The sequence below is a fragment of the Cryptomeria japonica genome, chromosome 3 (genome assembly GCF_030272615.1).
Source record: "Cryptomeria japonica chromosome 3, Sugi_1.0, whole genome shotgun sequence".
In the NCBI taxonomy this organism is placed as follows: Eukaryota; Viridiplantae; Streptophyta; class Pinopsida; order Cupressales; family Cupressaceae; genus Cryptomeria; species Cryptomeria japonica.
This window is the reverse complement of record NC_081407.1, coordinates 270556627-270581093: the sequence shown is the minus strand read 5'-3', so window position 1 is coordinate 270581093 and position 24467 is coordinate 270556627. Positions and strand designations below refer to the sequence as shown.

The 24467-nt window shown below is 36.2% G+C and overlaps 1 protein-coding gene across 1 annotated transcript in view; it reads right to left on the bottom strand.

Annotated features, from left to right (window-relative positions):
• The window catches only part of LOC131041792 (uncharacterized protein At1g32220, chloroplastic), a 150195-nt gene extending 127256 nt beyond the window's left edge, over nucleotides 1-22939 (bottom strand). The window contains exon 1 of the mRNA XM_057975002.2: nucleotides 22777-22939. Coding sequence (XP_057830985.2) covers nucleotides 22777-22829 — 53 coding nt within the window. The 5' untranslated portion in view covers nucleotides 22830-22939. The remainder of the gene's footprint in view (nucleotides 1-22776) is intronic.
• Nucleotides 22940-24467: the final 1528 nt, after the last annotated feature.

The following is a 24467-nucleotide window of genomic DNA, read 5'->3' as shown; positions in this document are numbered from 1 at the left end:
TATCAGAAATGGTTCCATATTTAGGTTTTCTCAAAATTATTAGCTTATTTTCTTCTTTGTTTTCAGATATGTATCTCCCCAATTTGAGATTAACCAATTACTTTATATTGCACAATGGCTGTATGGCCTGAATCTCATTTACTGAGATCAGATTTCTCTACTTTCTTGATTGATTTATTCTTATTATGTTCCATGCCTTACCTTGCTTTGATTGCCACTATGTTTACTAGACCACCAACTGCTATGTATTCGGTAATGCAGACCACTTATGAATCAATCTGCCTTCAAAGAACAAACTAGCATTATAGGATTTCATATTTGACATAACAATTATTTCAGAACTATAGTATTTTCTGCTATATCTTATTGCGTGACAAACTCAATCTATTCTTCTCCTTTTATCAGATCAGATTTTCCAATTGATTGTTCTCTCCTCCATGAAGAGAGGTATCCCTTTTAAAGATAATGTCCTTCCAAATAGACATAATCCTTCTTAAGTAATTATTTCTGCCTCTTCAAATAGATCGCTGCCTTCTTATATTTATATCTGCTCTTTCTAATGATTTTCCTTATTTTTCTAAAAGCTTCCTTTTATTCCCTTCCTCTTTTCTGCCCCTTTCAAATTAATTCTTCTCCCTTCTCCTTTTTATATCTCATGTTTGAGGGAGTCACAACTCTTCATAGCATGCCTCTTGACTTTTCATTAATTATAGTATACTATATTTTATTATTTATTTATTTAATTTTAATTTAATTATTATTTATTATTAAATCTTATTTTAGAAAAAGGGACATTACAAGATATTCCAGATCTCATTAAGAAGTTAAGATTTAAGTTTCAAATTTTAGCTGTATATTTTTGGTTATAACAGCAAGTTCTAATTGTATTTATTAGTTGTTATTTGTTCAGTAACATAACAGTATTGATAGACGTCCAACATGTTGTTAGTAGTCTAAGTTACTAATCCTGGTACTAGTTCAGATTCAGTTTCACAGGTTTGGTCAAAAAAATATGAAGTTGGGTTCATCTTTACAAAAACATATAAAAATTAAAAATATACACATATTTGAAGCAGTAATTAAGTTAATTAAATTCAAAATACCACAAATAGCCTCAGATATTGTATAATAAACAAAACCACCATTAAAATAAAAAATATTACAATGTCAATCAGTCAAACTCGTATGTCATGATATATATTATATATTACAATTAAAAATAATAATGTCAAACATCAACAATCAGCCATCATGAATAATTTAAAAAACAAAAAAGAGATGGAGTGAAAAAAGGCAGCACAGGCTGCGAAGCAAAGAAATAGAAATCACGAAAGAGGCAAAAATGCGAATTTCTCAGACCCAAAAGAACGGGCACACGCCAAGAGAAACCACCAGAAGAGCAACCACTCTTCCATTCCGGCATTTGTGAAAGGGTAAATCGCATCCCACTTGGGCAAGTCAGAAATGAATATTAAGAAGCGAGAAAGAAGTCTGTATCAAAGAATCTAAAGAAAACTTAGAAGCAAGCGAACAACAATATTGCCAAGTCTCTAAATTCGGATCAAAAATAAAACAATCGCTACAAAAAAAAATGTGAAATCGATGTCACAACTGCAGCAGAGAAAGAAGCTAGGATTCTACATCAAAAAGCCCTAATAGCGAAGGTGATAGGGCAAAACCCTAGTAGGGAAGAAATCAGAGCATGGGTGGCCAACGGATGAAATAAGACGGTGGAAACCAGCTTTATTCCTAAAAACTTTTTCATAGCAGAAGTTGAATCAGAGAAAGATCGAGATGAAATTCTCAATGTGTCGCCCTGTTGGTTCATTCAAAATTTGGTGTTTGTACAAAAATCGGAGATAAACTTTTAACTCCCAAACAAAATCACCCACTAATCATGCCTTTTGGATAAAATTGTATAATCTACCCCATGAATATTGGACGGCGGAATGCTTACGATTAATTGGATCCAAGCTTGGAATGGTGCTCTGTTTTGATATGGGGAATAGTGATTCTGCCCTTTTTGCAAGAAAAAAGCTAATATAAATTGAACTAATCCCTTCTATCATCCGATTAAAATCTATGGGTGAAATAGGGGAACAAGCAATCAAAGTACAAGAGCGACGATTTTACTGTATTAGATGTGGGAAAAGACACCATTTTGAGGCAAGATGCACCATACCAGTTGCCCAAAAATGAGTTCCAAAACAGAATACAAAGATACCAGAAAGACTGACTCCACCACGTGCATTAATGGAATATCTAAATACTACAAACAAGAGGTTGGCTGAGCAAGAAGCATCTAAAGAGGCAACAATGTCGCCACTACCTGTAGAAAACAAAGGCGATCAAGAGGTAGCCAAAAATGTGGCTACACTAAGGGCTCAAGAAGTAAACAAATCTTTGAGTCCCACACCAAAAAAGAAAGGATCAATTGAAACAAGGAGCAGGAATGGGGGCTCAAAGAAACTGAGGGAGATAAAAAACCACCAAGTGCCAAAAAAGAACAAGGGCTCAGAAAAGAAGCGAACAACAATCCCAATTGTTGAAGATCATATGACCAACCCTGAATCAAGCTCAAATGCTTTAGAATTTGAAGAATCGAACTCTAATCTAGAAGGAAATTCGTATGCCATTGACATATTAGATCCCAGATGCATCAACCAAACAGCGGCCAACCTTTTGACCAGAGCACCATTCAAAAGAGGCAAGGGAAGAAAGACCAAGATGTAGAAGAGAGAAGAGGAAGCACACAAGAGAGATCAAAAATCTATCAAAACCTACTTATTAAGATCTAGATCTAAGGGAGGAACCCCCTCCCTTGGAGAGCAATGAAGATCCTAACCTAGAATGTCAGGGGTTTGGATTATAGTTACAAGACTTAGACTCAGCTCAGACTCGGCAAGCTGATTTTTGACTTGGACTCGATGCCCAGACTTGGCAAAGACTTGGCAAATTGAAAAACCCAAGAAATTCAAAATTTTTTGAGGATTTAAAACCTGTTTCATGCATCCTTTAATAAATAAACATTAAAGACACAATAATCTCATCAAATAGAAGCACATACACAAGTTTACATTGATCACATAAGTATAAATGCAAATCAACAACATGGAATGTGGAAATCTAATGAATCTAATTGATAAAATCTTCCTGATATTTGTGGAACACCTACAAACACTTTATAAACTCTATATTGAATTCCTCAATGTGATTTCAATTGGACTTCATCTTTGTCTGACAGCTGTAACTCTTAACCCGACAGGTTGGCAGGGTCAAATCTCTGATACCACTGTGAGATACCCTTACTGATTTCACCCCAAGTCCTTGTAATATATTCCAAACAATTATAACAAACATTTGCAAAATGTCTAATGCTCAGAAAATAATATTTGCAGAGCAGACTTGGTTTGTAACCTGCTTGACATTTTTATAAGAACTCAGAGTATTACAACATGGTGCACCTTATCAGTTGTGTCTCCCAACATATTTGCATTCAATCTTATTCATCTAAACAAAGATATTTGCACACTAAATAGCAACTAAATCATAATAAATGAACAGCTATTATTGGACAGATTTGTAGAAATAACTTTAATAGAGAATTTCATAAATCTGAGTTTGATATAAATATTGACCAATGTTGTTATATGGAGCCTAATTAGAATCGAAGGTTAAATTTTCCCCACTTTTATCGTCGCAGTTTCCCCCCAAATTATTCAATGGGGGTTTGGGGGCAGCGCCCTTGGTGCGCTCCCTGTCACGGTACAAGGCGGGGTCAAGGGGCAGGGCCCCCGTAGGGATTTTCAGGGGCAACACCCCTAAAAGCTCAAACGACTTTTATTATTTTATAAAGGCATCGGGAGTTATTTTTTCTATTGGCTGATATCTAATGCTCAAAAAATAATATTCCTAGAATATCCATCAAAGTCCAAGGTTTCTGTTGGCTTTATCACTCCTCACGTCCTCGACATTTGTCTCTAATGGAGACTACACTGACTTTTTTTTTACTTGTTGGGCGGTAGAGTCTGGGGCTCAAGACTCGACCGAGTCCGAGTCCAGGATCCTCTGGCCTCGGCAGAGGTGACCCGCCTCGAGACTTGCCAAGCCTGGGCCAGACTCTACGAGTCTTGTAACTCTAGTTTGAATGCCCCTCACAAGAGGCACATAGTCAAGCACCAATTAGAAGGATCCAAAATGACCAAAATTGTCCTTCAAGAAACAAAACCATCTTTGACGAAAGCAGAACTTTTCATCAAACATTGCAAAGGTTGTAGAGGAAACCTTATTAAGGCCAATGGTGCATCGGGAGGAATTGGTATTTTATGACACACAAATCAAGTACTTGTTGACATCTAAGAATCCAATGCAAATTGGCAAAGGGTTGACATCAAAAGCTACAAATCAAATTTACAATTCTCTATAATCAACACCTATGCACCCACAAAAACAGAAGACAAAAGGCAAGTATGGGCAGAAAACAGTGCAGCTATATCACATATACAAGACAAATTCATAATTGGGGGCAACTTCAACGCCATCCTCGACCTCAAAGAGAAATCTGGTGGTGTTGGTCGCATCGCCCAAGCTTAGAAGGACTTTTCAGCTTTTGTCCGTGTGACCAAATCACACATCATCCCATTATAAATGGGGACCCCTCTTTTGCCCTTTAGTCTTAGTTTTGTTTAGATAGTTCGGTGTTTTGATGATTGAGTTGAGCTTGATGAGTGCATATGAAGGTATGAGATTTAACCATTTTGCTTCTCTTTGACCTAGTTTGATGGCAGGGTTTCGTTTAGACAAAAGCATCTCTCCTGGACCGATAGTCTTTACCTTGATTTGATGGGATGATTGATAGCATTTTGCCACCTTGACATGGGACACGTCCTTGGACACTCAAGTCATGGCCAACAAAATCAGCGAGTAAGAGGTTTTTTGTGTTCATTTGGTAATTGGTACCATCCCCTTTTGAGGTTTTGAAGGACAAACTCTTCATGATCCGGACTGATTTCGCCTTAGTCCATCCCTCCTTGTGGCAAATTGGCGACTTAAGCCTTGGACCTGTCCTTACCTAGGATAGATCAGCGAATTAAGGGAACTGAGGTTGTCTCCACTTATGGTGAAAAGGTAACTAAGGCATCATCAACTGGAATTTCTTCAAGATAAAGGGGCAATTCAAGTAGAACATTTCATCTTTCATAGTGAGTTGATGCCTTAGAATGATTTAGATGCATCCCTACTTCACTCAAATGAGTGACTTAAGCCTCAAGTTCGTCCCTGCATTAGCTTTACCAGCGACTTAAGACTTGGGACAGTCCTTACCTTGATTGGATCGGTGACTTAAGGATTTAGCCCATCCTTGGACAAGGTAAAGTTTTGAATATTAAGAAAGGCGATTATTGAAATTCACCAAAGCTTCACGCATTTAATGAAGAACGCCTTAATTTCGAAAATCAAAGTCCAAGTCGGCTTTCATTTGATTAATTGCAAAACATTAATAGGTGTGACTAGGTCGGCCAAGTGCAGAGATGTGACCCTTCCCCTATCAACACCTATATATTGTATTTGATCATTTCATTTGATCAAACACAAATTCAAAATACATCAGCAATTTTAAAGACACTGTCAATAGTGAATTGGATTTCTTCACCAGCAACTACAACTTCTCCATGATATTGAAGATCGGCGATTTGATTGGATCAAGTCCTTGTTCAGTCACCATCATTTAATCACAACGAATTATCATAAGGAAGCGATGTTGACATAGGACAACAGGCAGATTCATTAGGCAAGGCACTGATACTGACATTCCAGTGATTATATTGTTGGTTGAAGCATACTATTTTGTCACACAGGCAATCAAATTGACATATCAGTTTATTAGACACGTATTGCAGGTCCGAGACAAGGCCCATTTCTTCATTTTGTATTCAAAATCAGACCTTATTTCATGATTGATTTTGTTTCTGTTCATTGCCTTCATAGGGCCTCTTGTTAATTTAATGCAATCTTATTCATCTTTAGGCATTACCAAGGAATTATCATTAGCTTAGATGATCATATTCAATTAGGGGTCAGAAACGCAACCTAGGGTTTGGGCTTATTTAGAAAATCTTGAAATAATTGACCTTCTAGTATTATGATTTCAAAGGTATATCATAAGGCTAACTTAAGTGTTTCTTATAGGTAGAGGATGGTCGGGGCAAGACATGCCCTTATCAAGGAGGACTCAAAGGGAGACATGACAAAGTCTAAGATTACGTCACTTTGGGGCAACGTAGAGGACACCAACTTGGGCCAATTCAACATGAACAAATTCCAAGGACCATTGTACACTACCAAGCCCACTAGATATTCTCAGTTGATGATCGAGAGTGGCATAGTGAAAGTAGTCGACTTCCTTCCAACAGTCCGATGCAACAGGTTGATCATTGAAGGTGCTAGACATTACAATACAAGCAAGAGAATGATAGTGGCACCTGATGGGAGGGAGGTCACCTACCTTTCCATGGAGGTTGCCAATGAAGCATTCCATATACCTAAGTTCAGTGGCATGATCTACAAAACCAAGGAAGCAGAAAAAGTTACTTACGATGATGATCTTGACAAGTGCTTGGCGATAATTAACAAGTATTGGCTATTGAAAAGTAGGCCCAGATTATCCAAGATACCTACCAAACTCCATAGAGTCGACTTCAAGGAAGAATTTGGAGATATGATTACATTGCTCAATCGAGTCATAGAAATCCCCCAAGCATATTAGTTTGAAACTTGGATGTTTTACTTCATGGAACTCATGTCAAAAGAAAGATTCAACCGGGCAAGGATTATCAGTAACAATATCGACTTACAACTCAGAAGGATTGAGAAAACTTAGACTTTCTACATGAGCTCAAACATCATATATTTGCTTGCCAAGGCCCATGAATATGCAGGATTGACCTATAGAGGTCCAATGGGAACAAGACCTGGAGAATTGAGGGCATGTGAATCCTATATGCAATTGCACTACGGCTACCACAAGACACATTATCAAAGGGTGAATGATGCCTTTACTATGCATATCACAAGGACATTACAAGGAGGCATACATCAAAGACTATCCCCACAAGCAAAGTGTTGTCTCAATTTTTGAACTTTCAAAAAATTGACAACCCCTACAATTTTTTACTCAAAATTCGTAGATTTCTTCTTTAGGGCATGTTTTGCGAGGTTTAAAACTCATATTTGTCAATGTCAAATCATCAACAGGTGTGTTTGTCATCGTTTTCCAACTTCTAGTTGGTTTTTTCTTTCATTTTACTAGCTTTTTGTGCAATTTCAGGTTTTGAGTTCCTCACTGCAAGTAGGAACTTTTTCATGTCATTGCAAGTAGGAACTTTTTGATCTCACTGCAAGTAGGAACTTTTTGTTGTCAATGCAAATAGGAACTTTTTGTTGTCACTGCAAGTAGGAACTTCTTGCAACTTTCTACAGTCATTGCAAGTAGGAACTTTTTGCTGTCATTGCAAGGAGGAACTTTTTGATGTCACTGCAAGTAGGAACTTTTTGCTCAAACTGCAAGTTAATTTTACTTGAAATAGGATCTTAGAAACCCGATTACAAGTTAACTTTACTTCTTGTAGGGTCTTAGAAGCCCGATTACAAGTTACTTGCATTAGGGACTTAGAAACCCAATTGCAAGTCTTTCTATTGCCATTATATTATTACTTGCAATCGGGTCTTAGAAACCCGATTGCAAGCATGTAACCTCGTTTCCTTTATTGCAAGTTCTCTTTGCTTGTTATTGGGCCTCCAAAACCCGATTGCAAGCCGATACTGCAAGAATGTTAAATACTTTTGCACTTGTAATCGAGTCATAGAGACCCGATTGCAAGGGGTTTCAATGCATGTAAGGACTGTAAACAAAAGCCAGTGTTATCATATGTTGATGATAGTAGTGATGTAAATTGAAAAGATTACAATGTCATATGCACAAAGAGAACTTCTCCTGAAGAATCAGTATTACCCCAAGCAAGAAGATGAGGTTGGAGTTCATTGGTAAAGGACATGAGAACTCTCAATGATGCAAGTTGATGTTCCTGGACAAGTACCTTCACCGATCTCAAATACTTCAAGTTCCAGCATCTTGTAACAGCATGAAGACCTCTTAGACAGAGGATGATGTAAATAGAGTTGTGTCTTAGACACTTAAATTAGTTTTAATTAGGCATTTGTAATTTCCCTTTGACAAATTACATGTAATGTCAAAAATTGTAATTGTAAGTAGTCACATTACTTGCATTCTTGTAACTTGTAATTACATGTAAACAAATTACAAGTTGAGAGACAATACATCTATTATTTGGAATAAGTCATAGTTAGTTGTGGAATAAGTCTTAGTTAGTTGGACTTCTCCCACTTTTTCTTCTCAGCCCCTCTCCTATATACACAACAAGGTGCTCTATGTAATTTTTATCTTTTTGGCTAACAAGAAAACTCTGCAGGAATTTACAGCGATAAAGACTTTGTGTTTTATACTTGTAAATTGGACTCTCAAGCAATTTAAAAATGACATTTGAGTTTCAGACTGTGTGTCGAGACTTTGTTCATATATTCATTGTGTTCTTATGTCATAGTGATATATTTTTCTGCATATACTTGAGATTCTAGTGAGGTTGTTGGAAAGAGCTCTAATCTGATTTCTTGTAAACTTTGTTCTGCAAATATTCAAGATAGGGCGAGGTTACAAGACTTTGTGCTTGTAATTCTTCCTATTTATAGTAGTTTGGAGTGTATCATATCAATAGACTTTGAGCTGTTGTATGTTGTAGGTTGTTATCATACCAATCATTTTGAAAAGTAGATAGGATAGTAGGAAAGTAAAGACTTTGAACTTTTGTTTCTACATTCCCGTCCCGGGAAAGTAATGGAAGACTTTGCGCTTTTATGGAAACTTCACTTCCTTTATACAAGTATCTTTGTAGTTGTTGAAATCTCTTAAATTTTTTGTATTTGTCACTCTAATTACAGTTTATTTTCTAAAAAGAGAAAAGAATATCATCTTTTCTGAAAAAAGAAAAAAGGATGTTGTCCCACCCAAGTTAATTTAGTGTTTAAATGTTATAGTTAATTTGTAATAGTAGGAAAGGGAGAGCCTTCCCTTAGAATTAGGAGAGTTTTTAACTCACACGTTGTGGTTGAAATCACAATTTTGCATGCCTTCCCAGGTGTACAAAATTTTCAACCAACACAAAGGAGCTAGTACAGAAGTTTGGTGCTTGGTCCATTTAGTTTTCCAAGTTCACTTACATAAGGGTACAAGGCAGCTCCTACCCACCTTACATGTTGCCCAGGTATCCCATTGATAAGGTGATATTACTCGAATTGTTGAGACAATTGACAGCATATAACAAGGTACAAAAGAATCAACATAAGACAAGGATTCCATTTCCTATTTCAGTTGGACAGTCCATAGAAATGTGTCCATCTCTGCAAGCAGCTGAGAAGGTTGATGAAGAGTTGAAATCTCTTCTTTTGGTCCCATACCTTAATAGAGACAAATTTGATCCTTATGGTAACATCAAGAGATCAAATGGGAGAAGGCACAAACACAAGGTACAACTAGAAGATCATTTCATGAATGCAAAGGATGACTTGGATATAAGGAAGAGGATGTGTTCAAGATTGTCAATTGACATTATTAGAGTGTAATGTCCCCTATTTATACACTGTCAATTCCCAAGAGCAACATCTATGTTACTACCTTCTATCACGATTAATTGAGCATAACTAACTAATTCTCTATAATATAACTTATGATGCCATTAAAACCATGCCTAAATCCAAACCAATCTGACCCCATTCACAGAAGAGGGCTTGGCCACCTAGGGCACTTGACACCACCTCCTTAATGTAACCCAGATTACCGGAATTCAGTCCATTCACCCTTGGGGCCTACAGCCCAGATTTCAAGAGGAGTCCTTTCATCCTTGGGGCTTTTTATTGAAGTAGTTTTATTCTGCCCCTCCCTAGCAGCACCCATCTCCCTTGGGCAATATCACTTTGTACTGTGGATGTATATTATGACTGTCATACATATTGCAGTCTATATTGATATTATTACTAAATTCTGCATTAGAACAGTATCAAGCTTCATATATTAAACATGCATATTAAGCACATCCCCATGCATACCACCAAGAACAAAGATGCTACTGCCTGTAACTTAATAACGGTTCTGATCTGATCCAATCCATGGTGATGTTGCTGGATGCTTTGATTACTTTCATTTATATCTCTCAATGTGAGGGAGAGATCACACCTCTTCATCATGCATGTAACTTAATAACAGTTCTGATGTGATCCAATCCATGGTGATGTTGCTGGATGCTTTGATTCCTTTCCTTTATATCTCTCAATGTGAGGGAGAGATCACACCTCTTCATCATGCATGCCCTTTGGCAAGAGACACACCCTTTCACTATTAGCACCTTTGAAAGAGTGCAACTATTCATTATTTCTGCCCTTTGAAAGGGACATAACCTTGCATAATCAGGTTTGCATTTCTTATTTAAATCATATGTGCACTTCTCATTTCCAAATTATCCCCTTCTCAAATGAGGTTCTCTTCTCCATTTTATATCTCATTGTTGAGGAAGTCACAACTTTTCCTTCCATGTCTTTTGACCATTCATTAACTTAATTATATTTAATTATATTCTTTTATATTTTAATTTTTAATTTAATTTTTTTTAATTATTTTGTATTTTAATATTATTATTATTATTATATTTCAAAGTAGGGACATTACATAGAGCAACCAGGGTTTTCAACATTCCCGATCAAGCTCAAGATAGTGGAAGGCATCTCTTACCTATATATGAGCAGGAAAAGAACAAAGAAGTGAAGATTAATTGGATCGAGGTAGATAGTGTCGATCTAAGAAATTTGATGAAGCCAGTGCTATTACAAACAAAACGATGGGTAGATGCTCAAACTTACATATTGAAAGATAAAGGCATTCGAGCAACTTTTGAACTAATGGGAGATGTTGAGTCTTCTGACAATGAGGCGGAAGATGAAAGTCAAAGTGGGAGTGCCTCCCAATCAATCCATTCTAGGGGATCCAAGAGAAAGGAAATCAATCAAGAGGAACCTTCAAAGAAGAGGCAAAAATCAATATACTGTCCTTCTACTAGTACTTCTTCCGTACATGAGGTAGAAGCAAATCAAGTTGTTACCCAAGAAGATCATCCATCTAGAACAAGCATCAATCATGGAACACATGAGTCTATGGAATCAACAATTCAAAACAACGGGGTAGATAAAGGGAAACAACCAATGAGTCAAGACAGGGTAGCGCCACCTAAACCAGTTAATAACACGATAGGTGAGGATACACATGTGAACGTTGAAAATGAAGAGCAAGAAGTTATATCTCCACCTCGAGAAGATCAACAGTTAAATGAAGTAAAGGTCGGAGAAGAGAGATCGGCTATCCCTTCATGGCTTAGGGAAAGGCTAGCAAAAGAGGTAATAAGTGAGAAAGATGATCTTATCGATTTAAGCAGTTGCTTAGACAGGCATCAAGAAACCGGGAAGAAGAAAGCAACTAAAATGTCAAAGATAACAAGAGATGGTGAAGGATCCAGAATAATTCAGATTGCCACTCCAAGAGTAGACAAGCTTAAGGATGAAATTACAGCAGATGAATATGATTTGGAAACTGTCGATCTAGGTCCTCCTACCACCAATCAAGCATTAGAAGATATGAATGATACAATTCTTGTTGACACTAAAAGGAGCTTAGCACTATAATATTTGGGACTCATGCAAGGGGAAGAAGATGTGGCAAAGTGGTCATTTTGTTTCATTTCTCTTCAATAATTTTGTGTTGTTTAAAGAAAGTTTTTTTAAGATCTTCTTCTTTTGCATTTATGAGGGATTTCATCCTCTCAATCATCAAGTCGATACCATAATATATCTCTCCCTAACAAGGCATATCCATGTTGAAATAACAGATCATACACAATATTGGTTCAATGAAACTGAGGAGATATTCAATGCAATCCCACCAAATGTCATCTAGGATCATCCACTTAATATTTGTCACCCTTGTCGTGCTAGATTGACTCCATATGGACCAATTTGGGTTGATAAGCATGTTAGAAAGTGTCTCATGAACCCTCACAAGTCATCTCAAGACAATTGTGTTGGAGGCAAAACAAATCTCAACAACCTACTTGCAAAAATTAAAATTAAAGATTAAAAAATTTATTGAAAAAAATATTTGATTGCTTCACTTACCTTCAGTAGCTCCCGTTTTGAGAATGTTTTGAATATGCCTTGTGACATATGGTGGTTGGTGATGAATATTTGAATCTCTTCAGCCTCAACATAAACCTGCTTAATCTGATCGATTTTGATGCCATTTTTTTGTAGTATAAGGTTGAGGGAGTGGACAACACAAAGTGTCAAGAAAATATGTGAATAACACTCCTCAACCAATAACCCAACCGCTCTACAATTTTTGGCACTGTCTATTATGACTTGCACAATGCTTCAAGGGCCCACTTCTTTAATGGTTGTCATGAGAATGTTAAAAAAAAATGCATCATCCTTCACCTCCCCTTCACAATCCACTACTCTAAAAAACATTGCCACCTTAGGGGACACAACACACTACACTTACAGTGATCAATGGCCAATTTCTTGCATCTCTCCATTCATCGAAAATAATGGACAGCCCTATCTTGGCCCATGAAACCCTTACAGGCTCCAATGACTCCTTTACAAACTTCACCTCTTTTTCCAATATGGTACTAGACACTTTCTCAAAACCTCGGTCGTTGTACCCTTTTGGAGCTTCATTAATTGCTTTCACCATTTGTTCCTAGTATTGTGAGGGAACAACATTGAAATACAACTCATTTGCATAGAGACAACTTACTATGGTTGATTGGAAATCTTTCGAAACTCATTTTGAAATGCCATTTGTAACAGTCCCTCTAATCTCTTATGTTGAAAGGGCATAAATTATTCTTCAAGTATGACCCAAAATGTGTGGCTCTCTATAAGTTGAACATTAGAAGGCAGTAGAGGGGGCTTCATTCCTCAAGATTCTTTTTTTAACAAGGGATGATTTGAATTTTGGCCTACTGCTTGATCTATTTTTTCTTGATCATTAATATACATCATAGCTTGTGCTTTTGGAATGGGTACACCATTTTTTCTTGCTTGTGCCTATTCCAAGGATGTGTCGCAAATGGCCTTTCACCCGACTATGTGAGCTTGAATACTTAACATCAAACCTACTACAAATCCAAACATAACCCCCACCACTTGGACGCTGCTATAACATATCAATATATTTCCAAAGAGGATAATTTGGGTCTGTTTTAAAACGTGGTCAGCCCATGAAGCTAGAACCAGTTGCATACGTATAGCAACTTCAATAAACAACACATCTGAAAAATCAAAACAAATGAAAACAAGAAAACGTATATACAAGTTAACTCTTTTTTTAAATTAAGCACTTGTTAAAGATTCATGGAAGAATGAAAACAAAACAAGAGAGTTCATTTATAAATTTTAAAAAGTAGAAAAATAAAAAAATAAAAACTTGAAAAAACCCTTACCTCTTTTGGAAAAATCTTCCTCTACAATCTTCTTGGCGAAAAATGGGCTCTTGTCAATGCAGAGGAATAGCAAACCAACCACTTTTGAACATTCAATGATCAATCTCAAACCAACCACTTTGGAAAATTCAATGATCAATCTTCAACTCTATTCGTGCAATGGCAAGCAAGAATGAAAGTTCAGCGAAGATGAATAATATTTTTGTTTTGCATTCACAGTCAGAGAAATGACTTTTTTTTTGCCTTCAAAATGTTTTGGAATCCACATTTTAGGGTTCAGGGGGTGTATTTAGGTTTTTGGTCAAAGTCAAAAGTTGAAATAGAAAAAGAAATAATAAGGGTCAAATTTTTTTACAGCAGACTTTGTTTCCCAAGTTTGTCCATGCTGAACCAAAAGGTCTTGAGTGAGACCTTGGATTGCCCCCAATTTGGACTGATCCAAACCCATATCCAAGCCAGACTGGATCCAAACATGTAACTCAAGTAATTACTTGTTGACAAATAGTTATGTAAATGATATTTATATGTAATTAGAAAATAGTTAGGCTTCTTTTTTAAAGATGCAATGGATAAAGTTGGATTGTGACAATGTTTGATTCATTTGAATCACTTTATATTCAATGTATGTATCTGATACAGATAAGTACTTATCAAAAAATCTAACACTAGACATAGGGCAATCATTTCTATTTTAAATGTAGACTAAAAAGGTAGACAAATCAACTAGATCAACTAACAAGTCTTTGAGGCATACGATTGATTCCATTTTCATGTTGAAAGAATTGGATGAGCCCTAGATAAGGTAAATTACAAAACATCAAAGAGAGCAATAGCATGACATGAGGAGATTAAAGCATAATGATAAAATGAGATCAAGAGCTATCCAAAGAGCTATGCGCATGGATCTAAAAGATATCAACAAGGATCCCTAAAGTTGAATAGATGAGTTGCCGCCAATCCATACTAATACTATCACAAATGCTTGTATATGCATAATAATGGAGGGAAATATGCTGAAAACTAATGACGATTGAGAGAATAGACCTAACGAATCAAAATTGGGAGGATGTGATCTGAAATTAATTTAAGTGATTCAGATCTGTTTTGACATTTGAACCATTGGGATCATGACTTAAGTGTGCAGCTCTCTTGCAGAGCTAGAAACAGCACTCAAATGGAGTCAAAAGTGAAATATTTTTGCATAGTCTTGTCCTCCCCAAAATTCTATGCAATTTTTAAAAAGGCAGCATTGCATTTCAAGTCGGTATGCAAAATATATGGCTCCAAGAAAGTTGCTGTTGAAGTTGCATAGTTTGTTGTCAACATTCATGTGACATATTTTAAAAGCACTTAAACGACTACTGGATTATTTTGGCAACTTATTAAGGGTGTATAAACATCCTATGTGACAAAACAAGCATCATACATGTTGCCAAAGGCCCAAAACAGAACAGCACTACCATGAAAGATGAAAAGGTCACGGTTTAATTAAAAAAACCAAAAAAAAAGCGACTTCTAGGATTCAAAAACATACATTTTGGACTCTCTTCCTTTAGTCTTCCATAATGGCTGGAGGAAGGTTCTAATAATGATTCCAAGCCTGGAAAGTGAATTTCATTCTATTGGTGGTTTTTGCCTATCATAGTGTTGTGACGTATTCACACATCGCCCCATTGCAAATGGGGACCCTTGCTTTTTTTGCTTTTTTTAGGGTTTGTTTTCTAGGTCTTTTAGGGTTTTGTCAGTTAGCCTTTGCATTTTGAGTGTCGCCAAGGGGATCACCTAGATAGCAGGTCCTGCTGGAGTGATGTCCTGATCCTGAAATTTGGCTAAGTCTGAAAGTCCTGATCCTGAAATTTGACTAAGTTTGGAAACTGAAAAACCTCCAAAAACTAGATTTTGCAATATAGCTCCTGGAGGTCTGAAACCACTCTCAAACATCCTGAAAGTATATATGGAATATAACTTAAAGTATAAGTGATCTTCTTATACTTAAATGTTATATTCCATAAAATTATCCTGACAGAGAGTTCAAAAGGTCAAATCTTGCTCCTGACCCTTCCTGAGGGTTCAAAGCGAATTTCGCTCCTGACCCTCTCAGGAGGTCCAAAGCGAATCTCGCTCCTGACCCTTGCTGAGGGTCCAGAGCGAAAATCATCATAAACTTCATTTGCCACCTTGTTTGAGCTTGAAATCTTGTTCCTAGCTTTGAAAGCGATCTTACCTTGCCCTGTGAAGTGATTTGAAACTAGGAGATTGAGCATTTTAGCCTAGATTGTGAATTTCGCTCCTGACCCTTGCTGAGGGTCCAGAGCGAAAATCTTATTGGGGCTTATTTTTCACTAATTTTGGCTAACTTGTTTTATGCAGGGTCTCCCAGAGGAAGATTGGACGTCACTTGATGCAATTGAAGATTTGAAGGCATGAAAATTGATGAATTTTGGAGACTAAAGGAAAAATCGCTCCTGACCCTCAGAGAGGGCCCAGGGCGAGATTTTGATTTCCTTCATTTTGCAATGAAAAGAGACTAAGTTTTGGGCATGAAAGGGAAATGAATGACTTTCTCCACCCACCTGAAGAAGTTTTGACTTGAAATGATGGAGGACCTTGATGAAAATAGGAAAATCGCTCCTGACCCTCAGAGAGGGCCCAGGGCGAAAAATCTTATAAAGGTCATTTTTTAGCCTTATTTAGTCGATTTGAGATGTCAAAGGCATGGTGGAGGATGAAGTGAGCATGATAAAGTATCCAGACTTGATTGAAGATGATGAATTGAAAGAGTTTTGCCCAAGAAAGGCAAAATCGCTCCTGACCCTCAGAGAGGGTCCAGAGCGATTTTCTTTGTGTGCACATTTTTTGACCTTTCTTGGACATGAGAACTTATTCATAGCATGAAGCAAGATGACATCTTCCTTAGCAAAGAAATTTCGAGATGAAAAGTGAAGCATTTTGGTCCAAGTAGCAAAAATCACTCCTGACCCTCAAAGAGGGTCCAGAGCGAGATTTTCAAAAGTGCACTATTCTTGCAAGATCAAAGTGAAATCAACAAAAGAGGAAATCAACCCAAAATCAAAAAACCGCTCCTGACCCTTGCTGAGGGTCCAGGGCGAAAAAATTGGAAGCATGATTTTCTTGCTTATTTTGGAGGCCTGAACGTGATCTAGCTTGGTGAGAAAGTGTTTTGGTGAAGAAGTGAAGATTTGTAGTCAAAATTAAAAAATCGCTCCTGACCCTTGCTGGGGGTCCAAGGCGAAAAACATCAAACTTGCACTTTTTCCCCCAAATTGGATAGAGCAAAGTCTGGAGGTCAGTGAGGAAGCCTATTTAAAATGTCTTGAAGAGATTTTTGAACGTTGAAAATGCTAATTTTGAGCAAAAAATGGAAAATCGCTCCTGACCCTCAAAGAGGGTCCAGGGCGAAATCATCATGGAGTTTAATCAAGCCTTGTTTTGTAAATTAATATTCTCCAAATTGCATTTGATCGCCAGAATTGCTAATTTTGAGGCATTTGGAAAATTAAAATTAAATTAGCATTAAATTAAAGCATTTTGGCATTTAATAAATTGATTTTAAGCCTTAGAAAATCGAAATTTATTTTGGAGGCATTTAAAATTAATTTTTTATAAAGCGCTCAAGGCACTATTTTGATTTATTTTGCCAAGTCGGCCCCCTTTTTTTGGAATTTTATTTATTTTTAACCTCCTTTTTGCCAAGTCGACCTAGAGGAAGCAAAGGGGTAGGCGCTCTATATATTGGAGAGGTTTTGTTTCACATTTCAAATCATTCAATCACTTTCTTAAGTGCGAAATTGGAGAGCTAATTGGAGGAGCGAAATCTGGCTTTGCTTGGAGCGAATTTCTTTCAAGTGTTGAAGGCTAGAAGGAAGTGGAGTTTATTCTTTTCCAAGCTAAAGGAGGCGCAATCTGTTCAAGAGAAGGCTTTGATCTACACTTTGCCTAGCGAAATTCATCTATCTTTACATCATTTCTTAGAGTTTAATACTCAAGAGGAGGTATGGCGAAATCATCTTAACACCCTTGTTCAAGGTTTGATTTTTAGACATTTGTTTTGAAAAAATCTAAGTATTGCATGGTTAATTAAGAAATGATAACTCTAGATTTATCATGAAGTTTCCTAATTAAAATCTTAAATCTTCCTTTTGAATCCTAATTTCTACACTTCAAGATATAATGCTTAAGAACTAATTTTGAAATGTTGTGTACGTATCAAGATGGCGACTCCTAAGCCCGGAGGATCTACAAGTCGGCAGGCTCTCATCAAAGAAGATCCGGTCCAGGACAAGGATGATCTCCTCCAAGAAGATCGAGCAAGGATAAGGGCAACTTCTTCAAATCCAACATTCCAAGGCGAGGTACATCATCACCCTGCACATCAAAGACAAAGGAAGTTAGAGCAAGGGTTCGTTGAAGAAGCAGATAGTTTTAGAAGAGTTAATTAAAGCTAGCTTCTCAGCATCATCGAATTGAATATCTACCAAGTTCCAAGTGTCAGACGAGGTGGCATCCCATTCGTCACTTCTTCAGTCGGTTTGGTCCACTTCAGCATGTCCAGATTCAATGTACCTAACTCATGGGAGGTGGCACAAACTTCGATGTACCTACCCCAGCTATCCATTGGTCGAATTTTCCAGAGAAGACATGTGTCCAATTAATACAATTTTATCATTGGTCAAGCATTAAATGTTATGTAATGGTTGTAACAAACCCTAATTAGGGTTTTCGTTATTGAATCTTGGCCATTGACCTCAAATTGATCTTAGCCATCGAATTGTATTGTGGGCACTATATAAGCCCCGACTCTTCATTTTGTAAAGGCAGAAAAAGAGGAGTTAGTGAATAGAGAATAGTTAGAAGGTGATTAGCTAGTTGATAGAATAGTAATTAGAGTAGAGTAGAGAGAGAAGGCAAAGATTGTTGCCAAGATGTTGTTGTAAAAGACTTGTAAAACTTCATTGAAGAAATGGTGAAATTTATGGGTCGATTCGACAATTTGCATGGTCTCTATACTTCTCATATTTGATTTCATGTTATTAGATGAGTGGAAGAAATGTGCTTGATTGATGGTGAAATTCGTATATCCATACTACTAGCAGTTTGTTGATTGCAGACTTGCCTTGTGTAGTCAACTGGAATCATTCAGCTTAAGCTTAACTTCAATTGTCGCTTCTTCATTGATATGCATCAGCCTGATGGTGTCTATGCCTGTAGTGATGATTTGAACATCATAAAGCTTTCCTTCGAAGATCGCACTAACCTTGTGGAGATGGTCCTGGGATGTCAAAACAAGACCTAGTTAGAATTTCATCAAAGATCAATCATTGCTCCTACATTCCTTAGTATTAAGATTAGATTCTTTCCTCACCCTCATCTTTTTTCCTTTTTTCAAATTAAAGCTAGTAAAAACCTGTGTTCCAGCAATATTCAAAGCAAATCAGACGTTCAGGTCATTGAAGTGTAAGTCCCCTTGTGATTATAGCAAAATCACATCATACCACAGAGAGCTTATCCACACGTAGAGATCCTACAGCAAAGAACCTTGAAGTCACCCCGATTGATCCTTTTCGCGACATCTTCGGCATTCAGAGGCTTTATTCAAGAGAGGATAAGGTACCCTTTAGGTATTTTATTCTGTGTTTGGTCGTGTACAAAATACGCATCAACACATAGGACCACTGCATGTGCATGTAGTGGTTTTTCCTTCATGTAGAGAGTGGTTGCAGGTACCGTGGAAGCTCCAACTGTGAGAGGGCTCCATGGATTCCAAGAGGGCATGGTATCTAGCTCTGTTTAGCCTTGTGTTAGGTTTCTCTCATCTGTAATGGCAGATGTGAGAATTTATCATTTATGAAGTTGAGAGGTTTAGTTGTCCTCCCTGTTTTTTGGAGTTGGGAGTCATAATTTTCCATTTTAACTTAGTTACAAGTGTGTTGCAGGTCATGTTCTCTTCAAGACAGTCTACAGATGTATTATAAGACCCATTGAGGCACTGTATAACATGTATGACTGTTAATTAGTGGCATGAGGAGCAAGTGTTCACTCTCACTACAGTGTTCTGCCCATTTGAGGGTTTCTCCAGCAAGAAGTTAGTTGTGAGTTGCAATTATGTAGCTCACAAAATTTCTTTTATTTCTGAATGTTTGCTGAAGTTCTTTACTTTTATTCCTTGATTTCACATGCCATGGAGATTGGCATCCATCGTGGTGGCATTGGTGCAGGATTGAGGTATTTTGAGAGCTTCACATTAAATCCATATGTTGTATACCAGAGTGTGGCATAGCTACCCTGCATTTATTGATCAGCATGTAAAACAACCAAACTAGTAATAAAGACCTGCAGATTAGATATACAAGGTGGAGATAAATATCAATTGGAAAACAAAGTAGAAAAGATTTTGTATGAGCAGAATAGCCAAGGCTTACCAATACTGATAGTAACAATGGTATCTTTCATACTATATAAGCAATGCATTGACAAGTAATACGATTAAAAGGATACCATTTTTGAAAATATCCTCCATATGTTCAATATAAATACCATCATCATCTAAGTGGGCATGCCACCATATAAATTCCTCTAATTCATCAATATAAATGCAAGAAGAATTGGTGAGAAAGTACACCCTTGCTTGATCCTAATGGTACTCTTCACAACGTCTAATAAAACATGAGAAATGCGGAACTGCCCAATAAATATCTCATAAAGCCTCCAAACAGCAATAATCAGAGAGTCGGGAATGCCAAAATCTCTCAACTTCAGGAAACGCGATAACATTGCCTAGTTATTGGCAAGTTTTTCCCCAAATTTTTGCTGAATCCCAAGTTTTTAAGATTTTGGGTTTGCCAAGCAATTGATGAGTCTGAATTTTTACAACTATAAGATAAATGATGAAGACCACTATATTTTACAATTACCTTATTTCCAAGAATGGTGATGTGCTTGGAGCTAAAGAATTGTAGATGCTTAATTCTGAGTTTTATAATCAATGTAATACTTTTATTTCCCACTTTGGTTCGTTGACACAAATTGGGAGATGGCATCACATTAAAAATTCCTAAGTCTAGAGTCTCTTAAACCTGCGTACCTTTAGCCAAAAAAAATAGAACCATAAAGAAAAATGCTAACATCTGCTTGCAATTATGCACCTTCACAATCGCACCATGAGAGAACACTAATTAGCACAATTATTTAGATAAGAATTGTACTAGTATACAAATTCCATCCCAACAAATGGATCAAAAGAAATAAAACTCTTGATGCTAACTAACACAAGGCTAAGTTGTCCACTGGATTGCTGCTCTATCAGTCATGGTTCTCCATTGATATAGGAGGATGGGGACCTTTAGGGCATTTAAGCACTCGACCTTTCAGTCAAGAAGTAATCACTCCAATTGATTTTTTCAATCACCCATTATATACTTGCAAAGTTCCTGTATGGTTAGTCAATGATTTTAATTTTATGGTTAGTTGGTTGATCATCATCTACTACAATATGCATTTAATACCACTACAATCTATTAAAAAGAACTTAACCAAAGTCAAGTATCTGAAGCTCCATCTTTCCCTCTTTGTAAAAAGCCAGTCCTAACAAAAAAAAAATATAGAATAAGAGGATTCATTCTCTTGTATATGTTCTGTTCAACAATTTCCAAATATATTATCTGAGCAATTGTGTTGAACAAAGGTGCACTCATAACACCAAAAACTAGGTTAAAAGTTTTCTCAGTGAAATAAGGCAGCCCATAACTCCTACAAACATATAGTCAGGTTATTATATAACATCTGTCTGATCCGCATCAACAAATTTTATTATTGTTGTACTGTACAATTCAAGTTGGGATTTCCCTGACAAAAAAAGGCAACCCGTTATTCCTACTGACATCTTGTGAGGTTATCATGTAACAATCGTGTGACTACTGTTTACGCATCTTTAAATTGTGGTCAATCACATCTCAAGTTCAATCACTTTCCCTCGACTCTTCACAGAAATGTGCTACAAATGTCGCACGACAATTGTGGATCAATCATTTAAAAATCTAAAAAATGTGACAAACTGCAACCCAAGTTCAAATTCCCTTTGCCACAAATCTTAATATAAAAGTGCTAAAAGCATTGCACAACAATTGTGTAACCAATTCTTTCGAAGTTAAATTTCCTTTCCCGCCTTCTCATGCCTGTCCCGTTCTTGCCCAATGCCAGCCCCACCAATTAGGTGAGTTAAGGCAGGGATCCCATGGACGGGGCTTAACCTCTATTTTTAAGGAAGAGGTGATCCCATAAAAAAATTGTTTTTCTGCTAAAGGATTATTTGAAATCTTCTCCCAAAAAAATAGGAGCCCCTACCATTTAGGCCTGTAATTTTAAGCAGGTGAAAATGGGGTAGGGCAACCAGCTTAAGAATATTTTATGCTACACGTCAATCATCTGAATTTTAGAAAGATAACTAAATTTATTTACAACAGCTTAAACTTAGATGGGACTGCCAACATCCTTAAACTTAGAAGCTTAAATTTTTAGGTTGAAATGCAGTACAAAATTTATGAGACTGCCAACTTTAAAATATTCCTAAAAAAACTCAGCAGCTCCAACTCTATTTTTTAGGAAGCTCCCCTCTATGGGACCCCAGCCTAACTCCAACAGATATATGGTGAGATTGTTACATAAGAATTGTGTGAGAGATATTTACAAATCTTAAAAATGCGGCAGAGCATAATCCAGGTTCAAAATCCCATCACCACAATAAGGCGGCCAATTATTCCAGAACAATGAAGGTAAGATAATTAAATAAAAATTGTGACGCCATTGTTTACAGGTCCTTAGAATGCGGTACAAATAATCTCACCAAAAATTTAGCAAGCAAAAATAATCTAACCCATTGACATTCGACTGCTCATAATTTCAAACATACTTTACCAAGCCAAGAAAGCCTATTCCATTCAAATTCCATGAAGGCCATTGATCACTCTCCACTTACAACAAAATTCAATTGCTAGTCCTTGGATGAAAAAACCTTAAAAAGTCATCTCTATTGTATTTTTTTCTTTTAAAAGGGGATTGTTTAGGGTTTTTAACAAACCATATCGAAAAGTGCAACAGTGGGCATTAGTGAAAATTATGAAAGATTGTGCAGAGAACTTACCAAAGTTCAGGCGCTCGAGATCGGATGCTCAGTAGCCGAGATACCATCATCATTTGCTATTTTTCAAATCAATTGAACGTGGGCAAACCTTCAATCACAAACAAAATATATGACGTTATTTTGTGACAACAAAGAACTGAGTTACGTGTAATTTGTAAGGCGGTGTAACGTGTCCAATGGCGGCAACTTTGTTTTATAATTGACGCAAAGAGAAGCTTCGAAAGCTTTTACTTTGTACCGTGACGGACTGGAAAATTTGACGGTTGGAAATTGACGGCCCGTGATCTGCTTTTTCTCGTTTTGACCGTTTTCCCCAATTAAAATTGAGAAGGCCGTATATTATTTGTTAATAAAATTTAAGGCATTAAATTTCAGAGAGCGCGAATATTTATTTTTATATATTGTAGATAATTTAAATACATTTATGTAAGAATATTGACAGATGAAGTTTTGAAGTATCTATTTGATATGGATTAAATAGACATTTCAAGACTTGCACAATTGAGGGTATCTATTTTGTCAAATTGGCACAACTAAGAGGTATCCATTCCGTCAAATTCATACAATTGAAGGGTATCCATTATGCCAAATTTGTCGGAGGCACGATCTCGACCTCATCCTTTATGATGTCGGAGCCTTGCACTAAGCAAGACTCCCTAGTGGGCTCATTTGGAGCCATTCAACTTTACATTGACAAGACTTGCTCTTTTGAGATTCATTGTAATGAAGTTTTCATTTTTTTTAAAATGGAATTAGTGTTAACAACTAATATCTTATATAATCTATATAAAGTTTGTCGAGATATATCCTTCTCGAGGCGCCTATTATTTTTTATCAGTTTTATATGCTAAAGTCAAATAGGTGCCTCGAGAATGATATATCTCAGCGTAGTTTACATAGATTATATAAGATATATCTGCTAGTAGGAATGAGAAATGGCTAGGAAAAAGAGTTTTAGTAAGATGAATATATATGTATATGTAAGTTATATATTATACCTTTAATTTAGATACATTTTTTATATATTAATTTATTAGTGAATTTTTTTTTTGATAGGTTATTTAATTTTTATTTTTATTGGTTTGATATTAAACAAATAAAAATAAATCATATGACTAATTAACAGATATTTAAAGATGAATATTCTTTGTTATGATAGAATATATATCTCAACTATACGTTATATTCTAATTAATATGTTTAGTATTTATTAAGTGAAATATATTTTCAATATGAATTTTAATAATGATTTACATTATTGTAATTTATGAGTTGATACTTTGAATTTGTAAGATTGTAAAGTCTATATATCTTCAATATTTTGTTATGATATATTCAATTAATTTTAATATTAAATGCTAATGAAATTGAAGTAATAATTAAATAAAATGCATTGTATTAAATAGAATATAATAAATAGAATGTATTATATAACATTTGAGAAGGTTAACATTTGTTCAATAATAATCATTTTACAATTTTAATAATATTCATAAGGATCAATTTTTTGTTAATATAAGAATGAACATGTAGAAAGTTTAGTATATTTGAAAATAGGAGATTTACAAAAATTTGCAAGTAAAAGAAATTGCATTGCTAGATATTTAAAATGAAAATATTAATTATTGTGGCCACCATACATTCATAAAATCCATTGGCATGGTAAATAATGTTATATAATTACCATACTT